We start from the raw sequence: 18,175 nt of genomic DNA, 5'->3' as shown, positions 1-18,175 counted from the left end.
CCCAGTAGGTGCACACGCACATGAGCCACAAATGCACGTACTGCACAGCGTACAGGTCACAGAGGCACCTGGAACACTCGGCACCCATGGCCTCATTCTGCTGCCCCCTGGATGAGCAAGATGAAAGTCCACTAATGAGAGTGTATACGTGTATACACACGTGTGTACGAGGTGGCTTCCTCCCGAGGCTGGGCTCGGACACAGCCTGCTTCCAGAGCTGCCCCTGGATGCCACTCTGCCCCGTCGCTGGCACCTGTAGCCCTTGAGGCTACAGCCCCCTCCAGCTGCTGGTGGTACTGACTGTCGCGTACACACAACACAGAGCCAGCCAGGTCTTCCCATGTCCCAGCAGCTGACCCCCCTGCAGTCTTGCCCTTAGAGACCAAACTGTAGCAAACTACATGTGACTGGCCCTTTTATCCCTTTACTCTGTTTTCCCACATTTATTCCTCCTCCAGTCACCTAAACCTGCCCCGTTCCCACCTTTGGTTCCTCCCCTAACCATCCTGTAAGAAGTCCCACGCAATCCCAAAACGTTCTTCCCCTGCATCCTGTCACGTGTCACAGTCCCCTGGGCAGCAACCCCCTTTAGTCCGATATGTGGTCTGGAATATGCTCCTGATGAATCATCTTGCTGTAATCTTGGTTTTTCAATGAAGCAGCTTTCTGAAATTAAAGTTACTTTAACTCAAGGATGAAAAATCTGAACTGCCAACAATAGCTTGTGACATCTCATTGACATCTTCTGTAACACCTGAGTACTGGGCAGTGAGCCAGCTGTTAAGAAAGGGTTTCAGAGACTGCCAGGAAACCTCAGCGTGTGTGAGGCCTTTACCAGCTGCATTGGTAGACATGGTAGCAAAAAAGAATTAATGAACAATTGAATAAAAAAGTCTATTTAGAAGAACTGGTAGGGCTTCTTTAAAGGAGAATCCTGCCTTATTGTTTTTCAAGAGGTCAACAAAACTGTAGTGTATGCCATTAATGGATGCTACAAGACGCTGCCTCTGGCATCCTCTGGGGTCTGAGTGTTCTTCCTGTCAGGCTGCTGGAGCCTATGGACGTGGCTACTGCTTCCTTACGTGCAGGGCCAGGCAGTAGTGAGGCTGAGTGGGTGTCCCACAAGATACAGTCGTGTATACAGACAGAGGGGACGCTGACACAGAACACAATGGACAGGGCACTGCCTGTAATGACACTGGCATACACTGCTACCAGAACTCAGAAAGAAAGTGGTGATAGTTCAGTCCTGTTGCTCTGCGGTTTAAGGTCACTAGTGAAAACACACCCCTTCATCTTTTAGATTCATGAGCACATGGGTATTTGCAGGTCTCTGAAATATCAGCATGGGCCCTCAGCCCCTCTCAGGTTCACACCCTGATCATGAGCCCTCTTGCCCAGTATATGGGTCTTTTACTTGCCAGCTAGTTCAGTTCCATGCTCACTGGCAGAGGCATGCACTCACACATTTGTCTCACAAGCACTTTTACACTTGTCGATCCCTTGATCATCAGCAAAGGCTCCCAGCTTGGTCCACGGGCTGTGCTCTAAGCTCCTGTAGCCACCTCCCACTCAGACATGAGTCTTTCCAGGTTTTCCTCCTATGAACTGGGTTGTACAGCTTGAAGTTATTAGGTCATCTGATGGAAAAACTAATCTGTGCATCCACAGAGGAGCACAGAAAGATGATGGGGGGTGGGGGGAAGCCTAAGTGGTACCCTACCCTGGCTGCTTCCAGGCTGTCACAAGAGCATGTCCCATCTCCCCCAGCCCAAAGGTGCTCAGGGGTACAATGGCACATGAGAACCCAAATTCCACTGTTCTGGGCTCCTTCCAGGGCTGTCCCCAGATAGACATCAGCCCCATGGTGTAGAGGTAAAATCCATTACATCAGCAGTGGGGGAAGGTGCTGCAAGGGGGTCTGGGATGCAGGGAAAGATCGTTTTGGGTTTCTGGTTGGACTTTTATGGGAGGAAACAAAGGCAGGGAAAGGAGTGAATGTTGGTGATGTTGGGAGGAATATGGGAAAACAGAGGTATAAGGGGATAAAAAAGGCTGGTTGTATGTAAACGTGACTTGGCTGCCGCAGGGGCCCAGGTTGTCCCGGTGAGCTCTGTGTGCACGCTTGTATGTCTGCATGGGTGGGAGCCTGGCATGGTGCACCCAGGGAGGGGAGGGCCTGTCCTCTATAGGTAGTTCTAACAGGGATAAAGTGTGCTACACCTATTTCTGGGATAGAATTGGTTGCACCTGTCACCTTCTGCTGCCTTTTCCTATTACTTGCAGTACTCACTATTTACTCACTATTTCCACTTTCCTATTTTTTATATTAGTGACCCAGGAAAAGTAGGTGGTGTGATGCAGTTAAATTACATGGGTATATGTGTTTCTCTCCTTCTGTGTCCCACAGTGTGCCTGTAGCATGCCTCTCAGGTCTTGCTGGTGCTGCTGGAGAAGCAAGCAATCAGCAAGAATTCCTTTCTCAAAGCCTTGGCTGCTGCAATGGCTTTATGTCCTCCTGTGATCCTAGGTTTACCTAGGGAAGAAGTAAACCACTCTTGGCTGGAGCTAGATGGCAAGGTGGTTGCTTTCCCTTAGGATCTTTTTTAACAAAGTGCCTTGTCTTCACCAGACAAGCCTTCCCTTCTGCATTTCCTCCTCACTGCTTGCAGTGTAGCTTGGAAAGGGTGAAGGTACCCAGACAGAAACATCCCATGCATCCCAGAATCGTAGCAGTGCCAAGTACTCCTCTGCTTGCACAATATTCCACGGGAAGCTCTGTTTGGTGCTGAGAGGAAGACAGCCAGGGAAGTGCATCTTTGCTGGGATACTCACCGATTACAAAGAAGTATTCCGTTCATCTCAGTGCAGCCTTTTCTGCCTCAGTCCTTGGCACGGGGTGGTAGGGGGTCCTGGTGCTGGGCTAATGAGGTTAGTGGGGTTGTGTGGGAAAGGATTTGCTTATCTGTGTGTCTTCTCAGCTGTCTGAGACAAACTCATATTTCTTTATGTATGATGATGGCTAGAACAACAGTTGCGTTTATGCACAAATGAGTCTTGTCTAGACCGTGCTGACTCCCACAGGTATTTCTTCTAGGCATATGATGCTGGGGTGCTCTGGACAAGTTCTCAACAATCTGCGTTTCCACAACATTTACCCTCTGATCCAAAAAATCATACCCATGTTGAAGTTTCAGACCTTATTCTTTTCATATACTTAGTTGATCTGAATAAGGTTCATTAAAAAAATCCTTCACATTCTTCAATAAATTAGCAACTTTCTTGGGTGGAGAGGGTGTGTCTACTGGAAGGGTATGGCTTGGATTTTGAGCGATAAATGGAGGCCAAGAGAGATGACAGAATGCAAGGGAGGTTTTTTCTTTGAAGGCCTGAAAGAAATTCCATTAGGAGACAAGGCAACAAAACTTCACCTTCTATTGCATCAACGTGGACTTTTTCAAACTACCTTCATATGATTAAAAGAAATTACATGACAGACACCTGTAGGTATGACCACCACTTGCCATTTGTGGAAAGAAATTTTCTCTTACCATATGATTGGTACAGCTTTGGGAGACAATAAATCATCATGGTATAGAGAGAGAAAAGAGAAGAGAAGCTTTTCCCTCCAATCGAATGTGTGATTCACTTGTACATAATTCAGATGACAGACCTGCATCTAAAGCAAGGACAAGAACAACCTTGTCGAGTTTCTCTTCTCACAAAGTGCTCTCTAGAAAATTTTTTCTAGTCCTCACATTCTATGTGACAAGCATCAATACCCAAAAGATGAAACAGAACTTTGATGATTTCTTGCAGTTCAGTCTCCATTCCTAACAGTCTCCAGAAAGCCGTCCTGTGTGTCTGGAAGGAGAAGCATAAATTTGAGAAGAGATCTTTAAACCATTTCTAATAAGAAAATATTGTAAGATGAAAAAAGTTACAAAGAAAATATTTAGAAATAAGAAGCACCAAGTGTCCAAGCAGTTTTGGCAACAAAAAATTGTAAGGGAAATAAGAAAAGTTTTCTTAACAGTCACGCTTGTATGTCTTCTAAGTATGCAATCACTTCTCTGCAAATAAACCAAACTTAGGTAAACTAATCCTACATGCAGGTTGTTCTGGCTCTGCTACTACCCAGTTAGCATTTTATGGACAAAGGTGTATTTCGAAAAGTGGTCGGTACAACTCAGCAGCCTCTGTCACTATCTCAGCTCTTCAATGTCATCATAGCCTGTATCTTCATGAGCAGGGGACACACGCCTCTCAGCCCCAGCAGTCCTGTTTCCTGACGCGTTCGGACTCCTGTCTGAAAACATGAAGGGAAGAACACCGAGGTAAATGGATGTCCTGTGCATATTACCTGTACATGGTTGTGCAGCTAGCAGCATGGGCTGTCAGTTGTCTCCTTCAGAAGTTAGAACCTGAGATACGCATGGCTGTGAAAGACCTGAGGACTGCTTGTCTCATTTTACCTCCTGCTACATGTACACATGTCCAAGGATCAAGCTTGCTGTTCCCAGAAAACAAGCTACTGATCAGACTTTAAACACTACTAATAAGGGCAATTCTTCAAAATCCCTAAATAATTCCATTTTACTACCTCAAGTGTTATCTGACACATTGCAAATTTAGTAGGTCTGTCCTTGTCCATCCCACAAATGTGCCCTGATACATCATGTCCCAGGGCTGTGACGGAGTGCTCAGCCCACTGGGTTTGAAGCCTGTGAAGAGGATGTCACCCACCCTGGTGACCGGGGAGGCACAAAGGCATGGGACTTGTTGGGTCATACAGGGGAGAACATCTTGGGACTATAGACAGCTTACTATGGACTGCTTAGGGGAGGAAACAGAAGCACAGAGAAGGAGGGGTCCATGTAGCTTGGGGAGGAACAAACATGAGCAAATAGAACAGTAAGTGGATAAAAGGGGCTGGTAGCCTGTAAACAGGCTGCTGGCCAGTCTGTGTGTTTGGCCATGCCCTGTGCCTGATCAGCAGTATCTGTCCTGTTGTCTTCTTGAACTCCATCTCTAACTGCTTCCCTCCCAGGTGTCTCTGTTTGGTGTGTCTGTGTGTGCACAGGGGTCTGAGTGCCAGCAACCAGAGCTGGAGCATGGCTCAGAGGGGTCATGCCAGTAACCGGAGAGACTGGAGTGGGCAGAACTCTGAAGTGCCACCAGCTGGGGTGGGACTCAGGGCCTGCCCAGGTGCCAGCAGCTGGGGTAGGGTACCCAGGGGCCAGTTGCCTGGGAGGCTGCATGTCTAAGCCCAGGTACTGGGGGACCAGTAGTGTGCACGTGGGTGTGTGGAGTAACTGGAAAGCCAGGGGCTTCCAGGACCAGTAACGGGATAGGCCGAGTGTCTCAGTTACTGGTGGAAGTATAGTGTGCATGTGCACGGGGAGGTGCATGTGTGTGTAGGTCTGATTACCAGAAACTGGAGTGGGTCCATGGGTGCCCAGGGTTAGCACATGCAGGTGCCAGCAGCTGGACGAGCCGGGTCCTGGGACAGCTGCTGGACAAAGTGCCTAAGGCCAGCAAGGGGAGGAATCCCTGCCACGTGTGTACATAGGCATGTTCCACCAGTAGCCTTTCACCCTGGTCAGCCAGAGTGGGGAACAGGATGAGGCCGTTGGTGCTGCTGGTGTTTGAGGGCTACGTTTGCTGTCTGTGTTGGCTCTGTAAGCCAGCCCTGTGTGCCTGCGTGTGCATGCCTACACGTGCTCAGCCTCACCCCTGGCTGGAGCTCCATCCCACTACCAGATTTAGCAGGCCCTAGCACCTCCTAATTTTTAGAAGACAAGCAACAGACCAGAGAGGTGAATATACCTTAACTATATGCAGTTTTTGCAAACAGCAAAGTTCATCGATACAACTGAGCAGCTTTGTATGAAGTCAACAGCAAGTGAGGTTCACAAGGACACTGAGAATTCATTTGAGTAAGGTAGAAGTGTATAAAACTTTATACATAATGTTAGAATTAATATAATCATGGGCCGTGAAACCCCCCCAACTCTCTAATGTTTCTCTAATCACTTTGAGTCCTAAAATATTTTCATTATTTTTTTCACACCTTCAGTCTGTCAAATATGTTTATCCCTACCCCAAAACGTGGAGCTGATCAGAAAGTGTTCCATGGTTACACTAAGTACACAGAGAAAGAAAAGTCTGTCTTAAATATTTTTTGTTGATTCTTTCTGAATTAAGTGCCTGACAAAACTTAGTGCTAGGATATAAACCTAGCTAAATCCACCCTCCAGGCACTGTCCATTGTCTTTAAGAGCTCAAAGAGATCAGGCTCTGAGGGACTGGAAAAACATGAACAACTTATGCTGATTTTTAAGATGGTGTGTGTGGGAGAAGAAAGAAGATTAGGAGTTACAGAAAGTTCAGCTTCAGAAAGGTATGTGAACAAATAAACTCCTTGTAAGGAGACAGAAGAAAAAAAGCAGGTAAATAACAGGTAACATGGATTTAACAAAAATAAATCACAGCAGATAAATCTGATTTTTCTTTTTGATTATTTAAAAGTGCTTTTATAAGGGAGTAAAGTAAATTGTCACTCAACTCATGGGATATTTTTATAAGTAAATTAGAGTCTAACTCAAACCTCTGTAGACTGGGTACATATTCAGTGAAAAATGGTATTCTTAGTGTAGCTCACTGTACCAGGTGAAATTCTTTGACAGCCCTAAATACAACTAAGTATTTTCATTAAGTCCTAAGATAAGAGAGACATGTTCTTATTACATTTTCCAGATGATGCCATACTGACAAGGTTTTGAGGGACATAGAATGAAATCTAGTAACAACATTTACAAGACTACAGATGAAGGGGGAAACAATCAACTGCATAATTAGAAAGATCAGTGTCTAATGGTATGTAGCATTTTACAGAGTGGGATTTGAAGTTGCATCAGGCCAGGGACGATGAACCCAGATCAGGATTCAAAGTCAGGAGTGTCATGTTGTTGCAAAAAAGGGAAACATCACACCAACATGCATAAACAGAAGGATAACCTCTAAGACATAAGAAGTAGTCCTTTGGCTCTACCTGATACTAGTAAGGTCTTAGTACCATGCTGTACAGAAATACTGTAAAATATTGTTTCTGAAACACTTATTGGAAGATATGAACCTACTGACACAGCCTGAGTGGAGACATACAGAATAAGCAGAAGTCTAGTCGACAAGAAGCAGAAAATTGACTGATGTAGGTTGTGGTAGTCAGAGAAACAAAATGCAAAACCGAACTGAGGGGGGATATGTTAACAGTCTTCAGGTACTTAAAAAGGGTGTTACAAAGATGAATGCAACTCCTCTATTCCCACGGTCATTGGAATAAGAAGTAACAATTCTAATTTGCAGCATTGAAGACTTATGTTAGGCCGCAGGCATTTTGTAGCTGTAAGGAAGGTACTGCACGGGTATATGTTACCTGTAGAAGCTGTGGGAACGTGGGAATGTGCTACTGAATGGCTATAAGAACAGAGTGATGACATCCAACCTGCATCCTCATGCAGGCAGGTAGCGTTCCCCCTGACAGGGCTTAGATAGAGCCTGGGTGATCCCCTGAGGTACCCTCCACCTTGTTTTCCCCTGCGTTCAGTACAGTAGCTATAGATTATGAAAACAAACATGAAAGCACTGCCCTTCTGGCCTCACCCGTCTGTGGATCCTGGTTTCCGTCACTTTCTTCAGAGATCCCAGTGATTTCCTGTCCATTCTGCCCAGAAGAAGCATCATCTTTAGGTCCAAAAGCTTCTGTTGCATCATCATAACCATCTTCCAGGGCATTTTCAGGCAGCGGGGAGGCCTCTGGAACAGTACAGGTATTAATTATAACAGGGAAAGATCCTCCACGACAGAAAGCAGTAGCTGATGATCCAGCAATAAGGGCCTGTAATACTGATATTATGATGCTAATGAACAATAATAACCCAAGAATCCCCCTGAGGACTCTGAGGTGTTTCAGACAACAGTGATATAACTCCAATAATTGTTATACATTGCTGTTACAAGTAGAAAGCGAAAATCAACACGGAGTAGGGACAGGAGGCAGAAGACGATCTGAAGAGGGAGGCAGTTTGTGACAGGGTTTTATTTCAGACTAAGATTCCCCACTGCATTTCATAATTGCACAATGACAAACTGCTCCTTGTTTATCCCTCTGTGGCACCTGCTTCTTACTATTTTCGTTACTTTAACCACCTTCTGTTAAATTGCCCTGAAATGGTCTAGCTAAGTAGCCATCCTTGGCTGTTTGCATATGGACATGTGGCTACAAGCTTAGGGCAAACCTCTAGAGAAAAATACCTGCAGTTCTGCTCCTTTTCTCCAGGCTGAACAGCCTCAGCTCTCTCAGACCCTCTCCACAGCAGAGGACTCCAGCCCTCTGATCACGTTTGTGGCCTCCTCTGGACCCGCTCCAACAGGTCCATGTCTGTCCTGCACGGGGTGCCCTGAGCTGGAGGCAGCGCTGCAGGGGGTCTCACCCAGGGGCAGAGGGGCAGAGCCCCCTCCCTCACCCTGCTGGCCACGCTGCTGAGGATGCAGCCCAGGGCTCAGCTGGCTTTCTGGGCTGCAGGTGCACACTATCAGGTCATGTCATTTGTCACCAGCAGCCCAGGTCCTCCACAGGGCTGTTCTCAGCGCGTTCCTCGCCAGCTGGTACTGACCCTGCGGATTGCCCTGAGCCAGATGCAGGACCTCGCACTTGGCCTTGGTAGACTTCATGAGATGAGGTTCACATTGGCCTACTTATCAAACCTCTCAAGGTCCCCCTGGGCGGCATCCCTTCCCTCACACGTACCAACTGCACCGCTCAGCTTAGAGTTACCTGCAGACCTGCTGCAGGTGCGCTCCATCGCACTCCCTGTGTCATTAATAAGGATGTTGAACAGTGCCAGTCCCAGGACGGACCACTGAGGGACCCCATTTGCACAGTGAGCTGCTGACTGCAGTTCTCTGGATGCAGCCATCCAGCCAATTCCTTATCCATGGAACGTTCTACCCATCACACTCACTTCTGTGCGCAGCCAGCTCGCTCTCTCATTTCTCAGGGCAGCTAGCCCTGTGGTCCAAACTGCACTGGAATCCACCCCTCAGAAAATACTGGTTTTCATTGTTTTATGGAATATATGTATATATGTGTGTGTGTATGTATATATGTTATATACACATAGACATACAAATAATACATACATAAAATTAAAATACATACAAAAAATAAAAAGCACTCTTATTTCACTTTTTACCTATTACTCAATATTCAATCTGAATAAGAAAAAGAGATCTATTTTGGAATAATTATCCTCTTAATAAGTATTTCAAATCGTGTAAGGAAAAGAAAAGCTTTTAGTTTTATTTTAAATAATAAACCCCCTTAATATAAAAAAAGCAATAGAAAATAAAATCAAAGACATGGTACAGCAGAGAGTCTGGGATATGAGCAACTGAGGTCCAAAACTGCTTGTGCCTTTGACAGTTGATCTCTCAGAGACCGGGCAATAGCTAAGAGAGCATTTTGATCAGCTCTAGGAAAATGAAATTCTTCTCCAAACACTTTCTCTTACTCAGCTTTTTCAAATTATAAAAAACAAAAACAAACAAAACACAAAAAAATCCCCCACATCTGGCAAACTGCATTTTCTTCAGATCACTCAGATTAAAAATCTTTAATCAGCTCCAATGACCTGCCAACATTCTTATTTGGAGCATGTTTTTCCTGTATCTTAATTCTCCTCATTTATCTCAGAAATGAAGGAATAGCTTACAAGCTGCTACAGTCTCAATTTCTGGGAGAACAGTGGTCAAATTGTTAGATTCATATGACTGGATCCTGTGAAGAGTGCAATACTGCCAGTAAACATCTATTTGCAATTTCTCATATAGAAGAGAAGACTAGCACTTATATATGAGATTGCATTGCATTCTCCAACCACAAGAGTTAAACAGAAATTTTTGGTTCACATCAAAACATCACTAGTGGACATGAAGTGCAGCAAGAAAAAAATTTTTAATGGCCAATAATGCTTTGGAAATTAAAAGCTGCCCTGATTTTGAGTCTCTTTCTTTGTAGGATCCCCATCTTCCATTACCTTGAGTTGCTCCGGGACCATTTTCTTCATCACTGTCCCCACTATAAAACTGTGCTTTTGGTTTTGTACTCTCTGAATAAGAATCTAGGCAAATGAGAAAGACAATGGTATCAGATCAAACTCGCCTTAGCTGCTAAGACTGCATCATGAGGACAAGGGTAGGCTACAGTAATACCATCCAAGGTCAACAGATTCCTGGGCAGCCAGTATTACTCCTGCAAGGTAAAGAGCTTACAGCGCAGTAACCAAGGATCCACTAGGAGCCCCATAATGCCTCCTGTGGCTCATGGTGGGGTGCAAGCCACCAAGGAAGAAAAGAGTCGGCAGGGGGAAGCCTACAGAGACACAGCTGCTGGGAGGGAGATACAAATTATTCCTTTATTTGTTCCTGCTTTAAATAATGGCAGCAAGAATCTTTTTATTTGTTTGTTTGTGGCAGGTTTTCTTGTTAATTGGTTTGACCTATATGGCTGCAGTGAGGACAGCACGAAATGAACTGTCCCTGTGAGAGGAACTTGCAGGGTCCAGTGGGCAGGAAACTTCTCAACTCAGATCTAGGAATTCTGTTTCCCTGGATATTTGGGACCTGCAAAGTTTCAGCTTGGGATCTGAGCCACCAGGAGGAATTTTCCCTTGACAAGAGGAAGACACACAGACCTGCCAGGCCAGCCATGCCCTGCTTTTCCTTCACCACGTCGTAGTCGATCTCCTCATAGACAGTCTCAGGGAAGGGGTCATAGGACAGTCGAGAGCCTGCAAGTAAAAGGCAGTGATCAGTCACACAGCCTCTGCTCATACTCAGGCTGGGGTCATGAAAAGGAGAAGTCACCTAAAGGGGTCTGCGTGGCCCGGCCGGTACCCAGGTCACCGAGAGGTGCTGGCTGAGGATAAGCACTGCTGGGCTCTTTCCCAGCCAGACGGTAAGTGAGAATCTCAGTGTAGCAGCACATGCCACTCATCTCAGTCACCCAGCCCCAGCCTCCCCAGCCAACTAGACGCTTGCCAGCCATGTGGAGGAGGCATCTCATACCAGTCCCAAGGGACCCACCTCTCTGCTGTGCCCTGGCATGTCGGATCTGTCCAGCAAGAATGGCAAGGACCAGGCAGAGAAGGGCCCCCAGGACAATGCAGAGGATGACAGGCACTGAAATTCTTGTACTGTCTGTTGGAGGGCGGCGGGGAGGATCTGAATGGAAATGGAGAAGCAACAGATAGAGAATCAGGTGACCCAAAGGGCTGATCCTCTGTGGCCTCCTGCTGTGCCCACGCTGGCAGGGTGAGGCAGGTCACCTGCTGCCCAGTGGTGGATCCCGCTCAAGCAGCTGGAATTCAGCAGCTGGGGATGGTGCCACTGAGCTCTCCTTTACAAAAGGCTGCTGGAGATGCTTGCTGATGAGCTGGAATATACTGCTGATGGATCAGGGACTTTAAATTCTCATTTGATGGAAGAAAGAAAGAGGGAAGAAGTAATGTGTTACCTGCTCTAGTGGGTGATGCTGTTGTTTCTGTCATACCTGCAAAAGGAAGGTGAGTCCAGGTTAAGGAAGATGCAAATGTGAAAAATAGGGAGAACATCTTCATGTCATTCATAATATTACTGCAGTCAGAATTATGAAGGGGCTAGTCACTGGGCTGTACAGCTGGCACAGTGTGGCTCTATCCACCTCCTTCCCAGATCTGTGTAATGAACCAAAGGACCAGTCACTAACCAGAGCAATCCACAGCAGCATCTTCTTTATGATCACAGGTTTTGCCCACCAAGGGCTTGGCAGGACAGTCCCAGAGAGACAGCTCCATTCCTTTACAATGCACCTTCTCCAGCCAGATGGGACCAGTCCCTTCCCCAAAGGCAGCTTCACCCAGAGCAGACACAGCAGATCCACAGCCCAGCTGCCTGCATACGACATTAGCATCTGCCACATCCCAGGAATCGTCACAGACCGTTCCCCAAGAACCTTGGTGCCAAATCTCCACTCGGCCTGAACATCCATCCTCTCCTCCTATGACTCGTAACTTCTCCCTGTCTGCAAGACACAGAAACCTTCTGTATCGCTGAAACAGCAGGAAGGTCCGCAGGGAGTGGTAAGGAGAACCAAAGAGGTAGAGGTACCTGAGCAACTTGTAGCGTTCGGGCACTCAGCAAATGAGGTTGGGGTCGTTGCCTCTTTTCTTCCTGCAAAATTTAAATACCGAAGTAAATAATTATTCTCTGAAAAGCGCAAGGGAGAATAAAATGCTTGAAAATTCATCATCAGGTTAATTTTTTCCTATAACATACATGGCCCGTACTTGGTGAATCACTGTTCGTCTATTGCTGTGAATTAAATAATCTTCCTGATGACTCTGCTTGCTTTCTTTCATTCTTCTTGTGTGAGGCAGCTGCAATCCCTTTCAGTAGATTTAAATGTCATCTAGAATTCATTTATATTACAGTGGGAACCCACAGATATGAAATACTGTCATAAAAGCAGGCACTAGAAATGGACCTTTAGAACTAAACTAATTCATACACTTGTCCATGGCTATGTGCATGCATGAGTGTACATGTACATATGCACTGATGCACCTCCATACATGTAGAAACACATACATGCCTCTAGACGTCTTGAGAAGTCTGACCTTAACTCAGATCTCACAGACTGACTGTAGCATAGATTTTTTGCTTTAAAAATATGCAATGGCACCATCCTATCAGGAACTTCCTTGGGATTTTCACTGTGTAACTGCACTCGGTGCCATTCATGTAACTATAATTTACTCATTTATATCAAGGACATAGACAAAAGAAAATGTTTGTGCCATTTGCATGAAACTAGAAATAATATATACCAGATAACAAATGAACGTGAGGTAATTAGTACAATGTCCATATATGCTTGCGTAGGTTTATGTGTATGTCTGGGCAGTCCCGTACAGATGCATTTCTAATTACCACGGCAAGAAATATGGGTCTCTTCTGCGCGGTTATCACATGACTGAGGATCCCAGGGGTCTGACTGACATTGCCAGAGAGAGCTATGTTGCTCTGTACACTCAACGTGGTCCAGCCACGTGGGCCCAGAACCTCTGCCGTACTGGAAGTCACTTGCGATTTCCCCATCGTCTCCACAATTCAAGTGTTTGCATACAGTTCTTGCAGTGACTTGAGACATGTAATTTGAGCAAATGCTCCCCCATGTCCCATTGTAGAAAACTTCTAGCCGCCCAGCACAGTCATTGCCATTCACCAGCCTCAGAGCCAGGAACTCTAGAAGTGAAGACACAAAAATGTAATTAGCCAGGAACTTGGCTGTGATCAGTGAAATCCAGAATCTGCTAACAATCCTGTTCATCATGCTGAGTCAGAAAAAAACCACTCTGGAAGGGACAAACACTTAAACCCAAAAGTTAACATCATATACCAATCTCAACATATATTTGTTACAAGATTCAGAACTTGTCCCTGCAAAATGCATGAGCAAGAATATAGCTTATGAGGTAAAGTAAGATTACTCTTTCCTATGCCATTTTTGTAAAGGCACACATTTGATTGTTCTTTTTCCAAAGACCAGCCAATAGGCAAACCCTGCTCTTCACACAATAGCAACCACTGTCTTAGGGATTGCAGCTGTTGCAGGCTTCCCAATCCAAGCATCCTCAGGGCTGGCTGGTACTTCGTCACTCAAATAGGCCTAGGTTTTCTCCTGGGCTGCATGGGTTTAAATAAACCATTGCTCAGCTCTACTTTCCAGCTGCCTGGTGATGTACCCACTCCACTCATTCTCAAATGGTTGAATTTTTATAATGACTTATGTTGTCTGATTCCCGCCTAAGCGGCAGTGCCAACAGGTACTGTTTATATATCCCTTCTAAGGTGCTACCTGTGCCTGCTGTCTGAGTGGGGAAAGCTTCTAACCACCGTGGTGGTGCTCTGCCACTGAGACCATAGCATCTGCCGGTGTTGCTGGGGAGGAAGGTGTTGGTCGGTATAATCCATCGCCAGCCATCTCCCAACATTCACTTCTCTCACCGTGCATACTGTTTCATCATTCATGATGCGTGGTGTGTTACTCCACAGACATCACACTGCCACATTGCTTGCATTGTGTCTTTCCAACACAAGCTTAAGCAGCCTTCTCTGTCCTCAGTCCCTCACAGCATGGTCAGCAGTTTCCTAGGCTCATCTGTCTCCAAATAATTTTCCTTTATGCTCCTGTCCCAGATCTCTACTGACAGTTGAGCCAGCTGGTCAGCTTGGTTGCTATGTTTCTTGAGTTGCCTTTGAACTTGGGATATGTGCATTATTAGCATGACATACTAAGTGGGTCTTCCTTCAAGCAGCTGTTGTACTGCTTTCCATACTTCAGCTCAAAACAGTTTTCCTCACTGCTGCCCGTTATCACACTTTCATTCAAGCCATTTCCTTACCACATTTTTTCACTATCCAGGAGCCTGTATACATGGGTCTGTTGGTGCTCCTGAGTATGTCCCAAGGCCCTTTTCAAGGCCTTTCTAATTTCTTCAAGTCTCCTTCCAGATGGCAGCTTCTCCTATAGAGGGGTTCCAAGGATTTCCACCTCCTGTATCCTGCCGTGCTTTTACAGGATCCATCAGTAAAGAAACTCTGTTGTTTATTTTTGGTACTTAATTCACCATATGCTAGGGCTTTGACAGCCAGAGGTGTTTGGTCTTCCTCATGCTATTGATTGCTGGCCATTGACTTAGTTCAACTAATCCTGCTCTGGAGCTTGAACCAGTGAGTGCAGATGGGAAAAGGGCCAGTAGCCAGTTTTGCCATGTAGTTGTGGTTGCTCTTCCCTTGGTGGTGTTGAATCCTTGAACCTAAAATTCAGGATGGCTGGTCTAGGGCGTAACCGCAGTGGCTGCTCTGCGCCCACTTCAGTGGCACCCAGACACCCTCTGCATATGCAGCGAGGGCTTCTTGCTTTATAGGGCAGTCGACATTTTCTGCTCTTTTGTGGCTCTGACACCAGAGTGCCAACAGTGTCTCTCATCTCTTGAGATGCTCATAGTACCACAGACTCCATATCATGTTTTTCTTTCCTGTGTGTGTATATAACAAAGTTTTTACATTGCTACCTACCTATATTGGTCCTAAGGCCAGGGCATGGACTACCTTCTGCTGATTAGCTCCAAAGATTGCTGGTGTTCCTCTTCCCACCCAAAATGAGGCTTAATTTCAGGTCATTTGTTACGTGGGTTTAGTCCATTGGCTATCACCAGAGATATGCATACATCAAAATTCAGCAGTGCCCAAGAAAGCTCAGGTTCTTGTTTGTTGTGTGGAGGTCCATGGTGCTTATCCAAGCAATCTGGTCAGCTGGCATGTATCTGCATCCATTTTGTGTGCCTAAAACACGTATATCTTGAGGGGCCCTTTTTACTTGGGAGTGCTTGATGGCAAACGCAGCACTGAGAAAGGTATGGTTACCTAGAGCCCTGTACTTAGTACTTCTGGAGTTGTTCCTCCAATCAATACATCATCAAGTTAGAGGAAAGTTCTTTGGAATGCTATTGCTTTAAAATCTGGTGGATGATGCTATAGCAAATAGCAAGGGCTGTGTTTCCACGCTTGGGACAGCTGGTTCCAGATGTGCTGCACACCACTCCAGGTGAAGGCAAACTGAGGTCTTGCATCTTCGACCAGTGGGATTGAGAGAAAAGAGAAAAAAAAGTATTTGCAATATGAGTTATGGCATACCTGGTACATTCTTTAGCTTCTAGCTCATACAAGAGCTGCAATGGGTCTGGAACTGTAGCAGCTGCAGCTAAAGGGTGTGTGACTTCATTCAGAGTTCTGAAGTCTATTGTAAACCATCATCCTCCAGCAGACTCCACACAGGTCAAACAGCACTGTTGTATGGTGTGTGTTTAAGACCACCGCTTGCTTTCCCACGGAAACAATTATTTAGGGGATTTTATTGGCAGCCCCATGGTCAGGTTGATAGTGCTTTCAGCAAATCGCTTGGATTGGCAAAGGACTGACACCGGGATCTATTTAAGCAAATTCAGCAATGTTTGGATGATTAGAGAGTCCTGGGGAGTCCCATAGCTTGTTCTCACCTGTGCAAGCCACAGTGCCTATTCCAAAAACCCTGAAGCCTTTCTGTCCCATCCATCCATCTCTGGTGGTCAAGAAAGTCAGTGTCAAGGGTGACAGGGGTAGTAGAGCCAGTGGCAGCAAATAGGGTGTGCCAAACCCGCCTGTTCAAGCTCAGATTCCCTTCCTCCAGAGCTGGGCATGTTTCTCCTCCAGTTACTCCAAGGACAGTTTATTTGTCACTGCTACACAGAGGGGATAGTAAGATGCCCCGAGTGCTGCTATAGTTCAGTATTGACCCAGTGCACAGTGTTGTTGAGGCAAGGGTGCCTGGCCACCTTGTCTGGCCAGCCTAATAACTTTGGTTAACTTCATCCACTGCCAGGCCAGGGGACACCACCCCTCAGTGCAGTAAGTTCAGATCAGCTGCAGAGCACAAAGTGGTCCAAAAGTGGGGGTAGCAAAAGGGAGTGGTTTAAATAAGCTCTCACCTCTCTCCTGTGCTCAAAATTCTAGGTCTATGGACCTAGAGGGCTTTTCCTTCCAGTCTCTCATATTGTCTCCCTTTTCTTTCAGATCCATCCTTAAGTCTCAGTGTGTAGGAGGGGCACACACAGCACTCCCATTCTCATTTTCCTGAGGCTGGCCATGCTGCTGGTTCCTCAGTATTATCCTAGTCTGCGCTGCTAAGCTTGCACTCTTCTTCTGGCATCCTCACTCCAGAATGGTATACATAAGTCACTCCTTGACTTGATCAGCAGGGCATCCCCCCAGGTGGTACCAGAGGGGCACAAGTAGCTGTGCCTAGCCAGTGGAGAACCCAAGCTCTAACATTAATGATCACAAGCATTTCAGGATCTCTCTCCCTTTGCCTGTGACCACACTCCAGCAGTCCAGGAAACTGCAGTTGATTATTCGCTCCTTCCCAGTCCTTTCAGAGGGGTATTTTGTTTGTAGAATCAGCACAATTAGGCACTGTTCAACATACCTCTCCATAAACTGGTCCCAAAGCCCTCCTACGTTGTGCAGTATGATCTTTACAAGTGGCTTATGACCTGAACTCCCCAAAGCCCTGCTGTCTGAAGCTTTCAGCTCTATCTCTTCTGCTCTGGTGTCCCAGCAATGCCACAGCCACTGCAGAGGCCTCTCCCTGGAGCAGTGACTGCAAGTTTCTCCATTTATGCTCAAAGACCCATCGAATGGTCATAGTCTGCAGAGCAGCATACCCTTTTCCGTAGGACTCTGTAATTACTGTAACTAGGGCTGCTGAAAGGACTCGGTTTTTTAATTCATCATAAGCCCCCAGTTTCCCCTTCCAAGGTGTCAGGGTCCACTTCCAGGTCAGCCAATATGAGCTGTAGGTGCTCCCACAAGCAGCAATTATTCCAGTCCCAGGGCATGCCAGGTACTAGTGTTGCTGGAGTGTCTCCTACATTTACTGTCTGCTATCATGGGCAAAACAGTTTCCACTTGGGAAAAAGAACTTTTTTTTTTTTTTTTTTTTTTGCACTTAATATAATCTTAACTATTACTTTGGGTAACAAGGAAAAAAGAAAACATTAACAATTAAACATTAGGGAAACTCCTTTGATCCACTCCATTGGTCCTAACTTCCTTTATTTTCCCTCCCAATTCCTTCAGTGAGGGTGGCAGTGCAGGAGGTTGTGTTTTTTTCTGCTCCTGGCTTCTTATTCATTTTCCTCTACTCCAGCATGCATGCATGCTCCACAGCCTGCAATCCCTTCAGGGATTGTATTTTCTCCACTGTGGGTGCTCCACAGGCTGCAGTGCCCTCAGGAGTTTATCTGTTCCAGTGTGGCTTACCACAGGGACAGCATACCTCCTCTGGCACAGAAACCATGTCTTCATCCATGTCCCCAGCAGTGTCTTTTTCCACTTCTCCTTCATTTCTGCTTTCTTGCAGCTGCCACTCTGTCTTAAATATGCATAGGCAGAGCCACCATATGCTCCTCTGATCGGTGATTGCTGTGGGGCCCAAAGGTTTATTTCTGTTGGTGTCAGAGCCAGTCATAAC

The 18,175-nt window shown here is 46.1% G+C and overlaps 1 protein-coding gene across 1 annotated transcript in view; it reads right to left on the bottom strand.

The window, feature by feature from the left end:
* Positions 1–3,417: 3,417 nt before the first annotated feature.
* Positions 3,418–18,175, bottom strand: part of LOC102055193 (scavenger receptor cysteine-rich type 1 protein M130-like) — a 28,127-nt gene continuing 13,369 nt past the window's right edge. Inside the window, exons 8-16 of the mRNA XM_027802012.2 lie at positions 13,033–13,347; positions 12,211–12,273; positions 11,810–12,124; positions 11,579–11,614; positions 11,149–11,286; positions 10,758–10,853; positions 10,101–10,184; positions 7,666–7,818; positions 3,418–4,309 (exon numbers count right to left, since the gene is read on the bottom strand). Coding sequence (XP_027657813.2) covers positions 4,206–4,309; positions 7,666–7,818; positions 10,101–10,184; positions 10,758–10,853; positions 11,149–11,286; positions 11,579–11,614; positions 11,810–12,124; positions 12,211–12,273; positions 13,033–13,347 — 1,304 coding nt within the window. The 3' untranslated portion in view covers positions 3,418–4,205. The remainder of the gene's footprint in view (positions 4,310–7,665; positions 7,819–10,100; positions 10,185–10,757; positions 10,854–11,148; positions 11,287–11,578; positions 11,615–11,809; positions 12,125–12,210; positions 12,274–13,032; positions 13,348–18,175) is intronic.

This window comes from Falco cherrug, chromosome 5, assembly GCF_023634085.1.
Source record: "Falco cherrug isolate bFalChe1 chromosome 5, bFalChe1.pri, whole genome shotgun sequence".
Classification (NCBI taxonomy): domain Eukaryota; kingdom Metazoa; phylum Chordata; class Aves; order Falconiformes; family Falconidae; genus Falco; species Falco cherrug.
The sequence above is the reverse complement of the archived record's forward strand: the minus strand, read 5'-3'. Positions and strand labels throughout refer to the sequence as shown.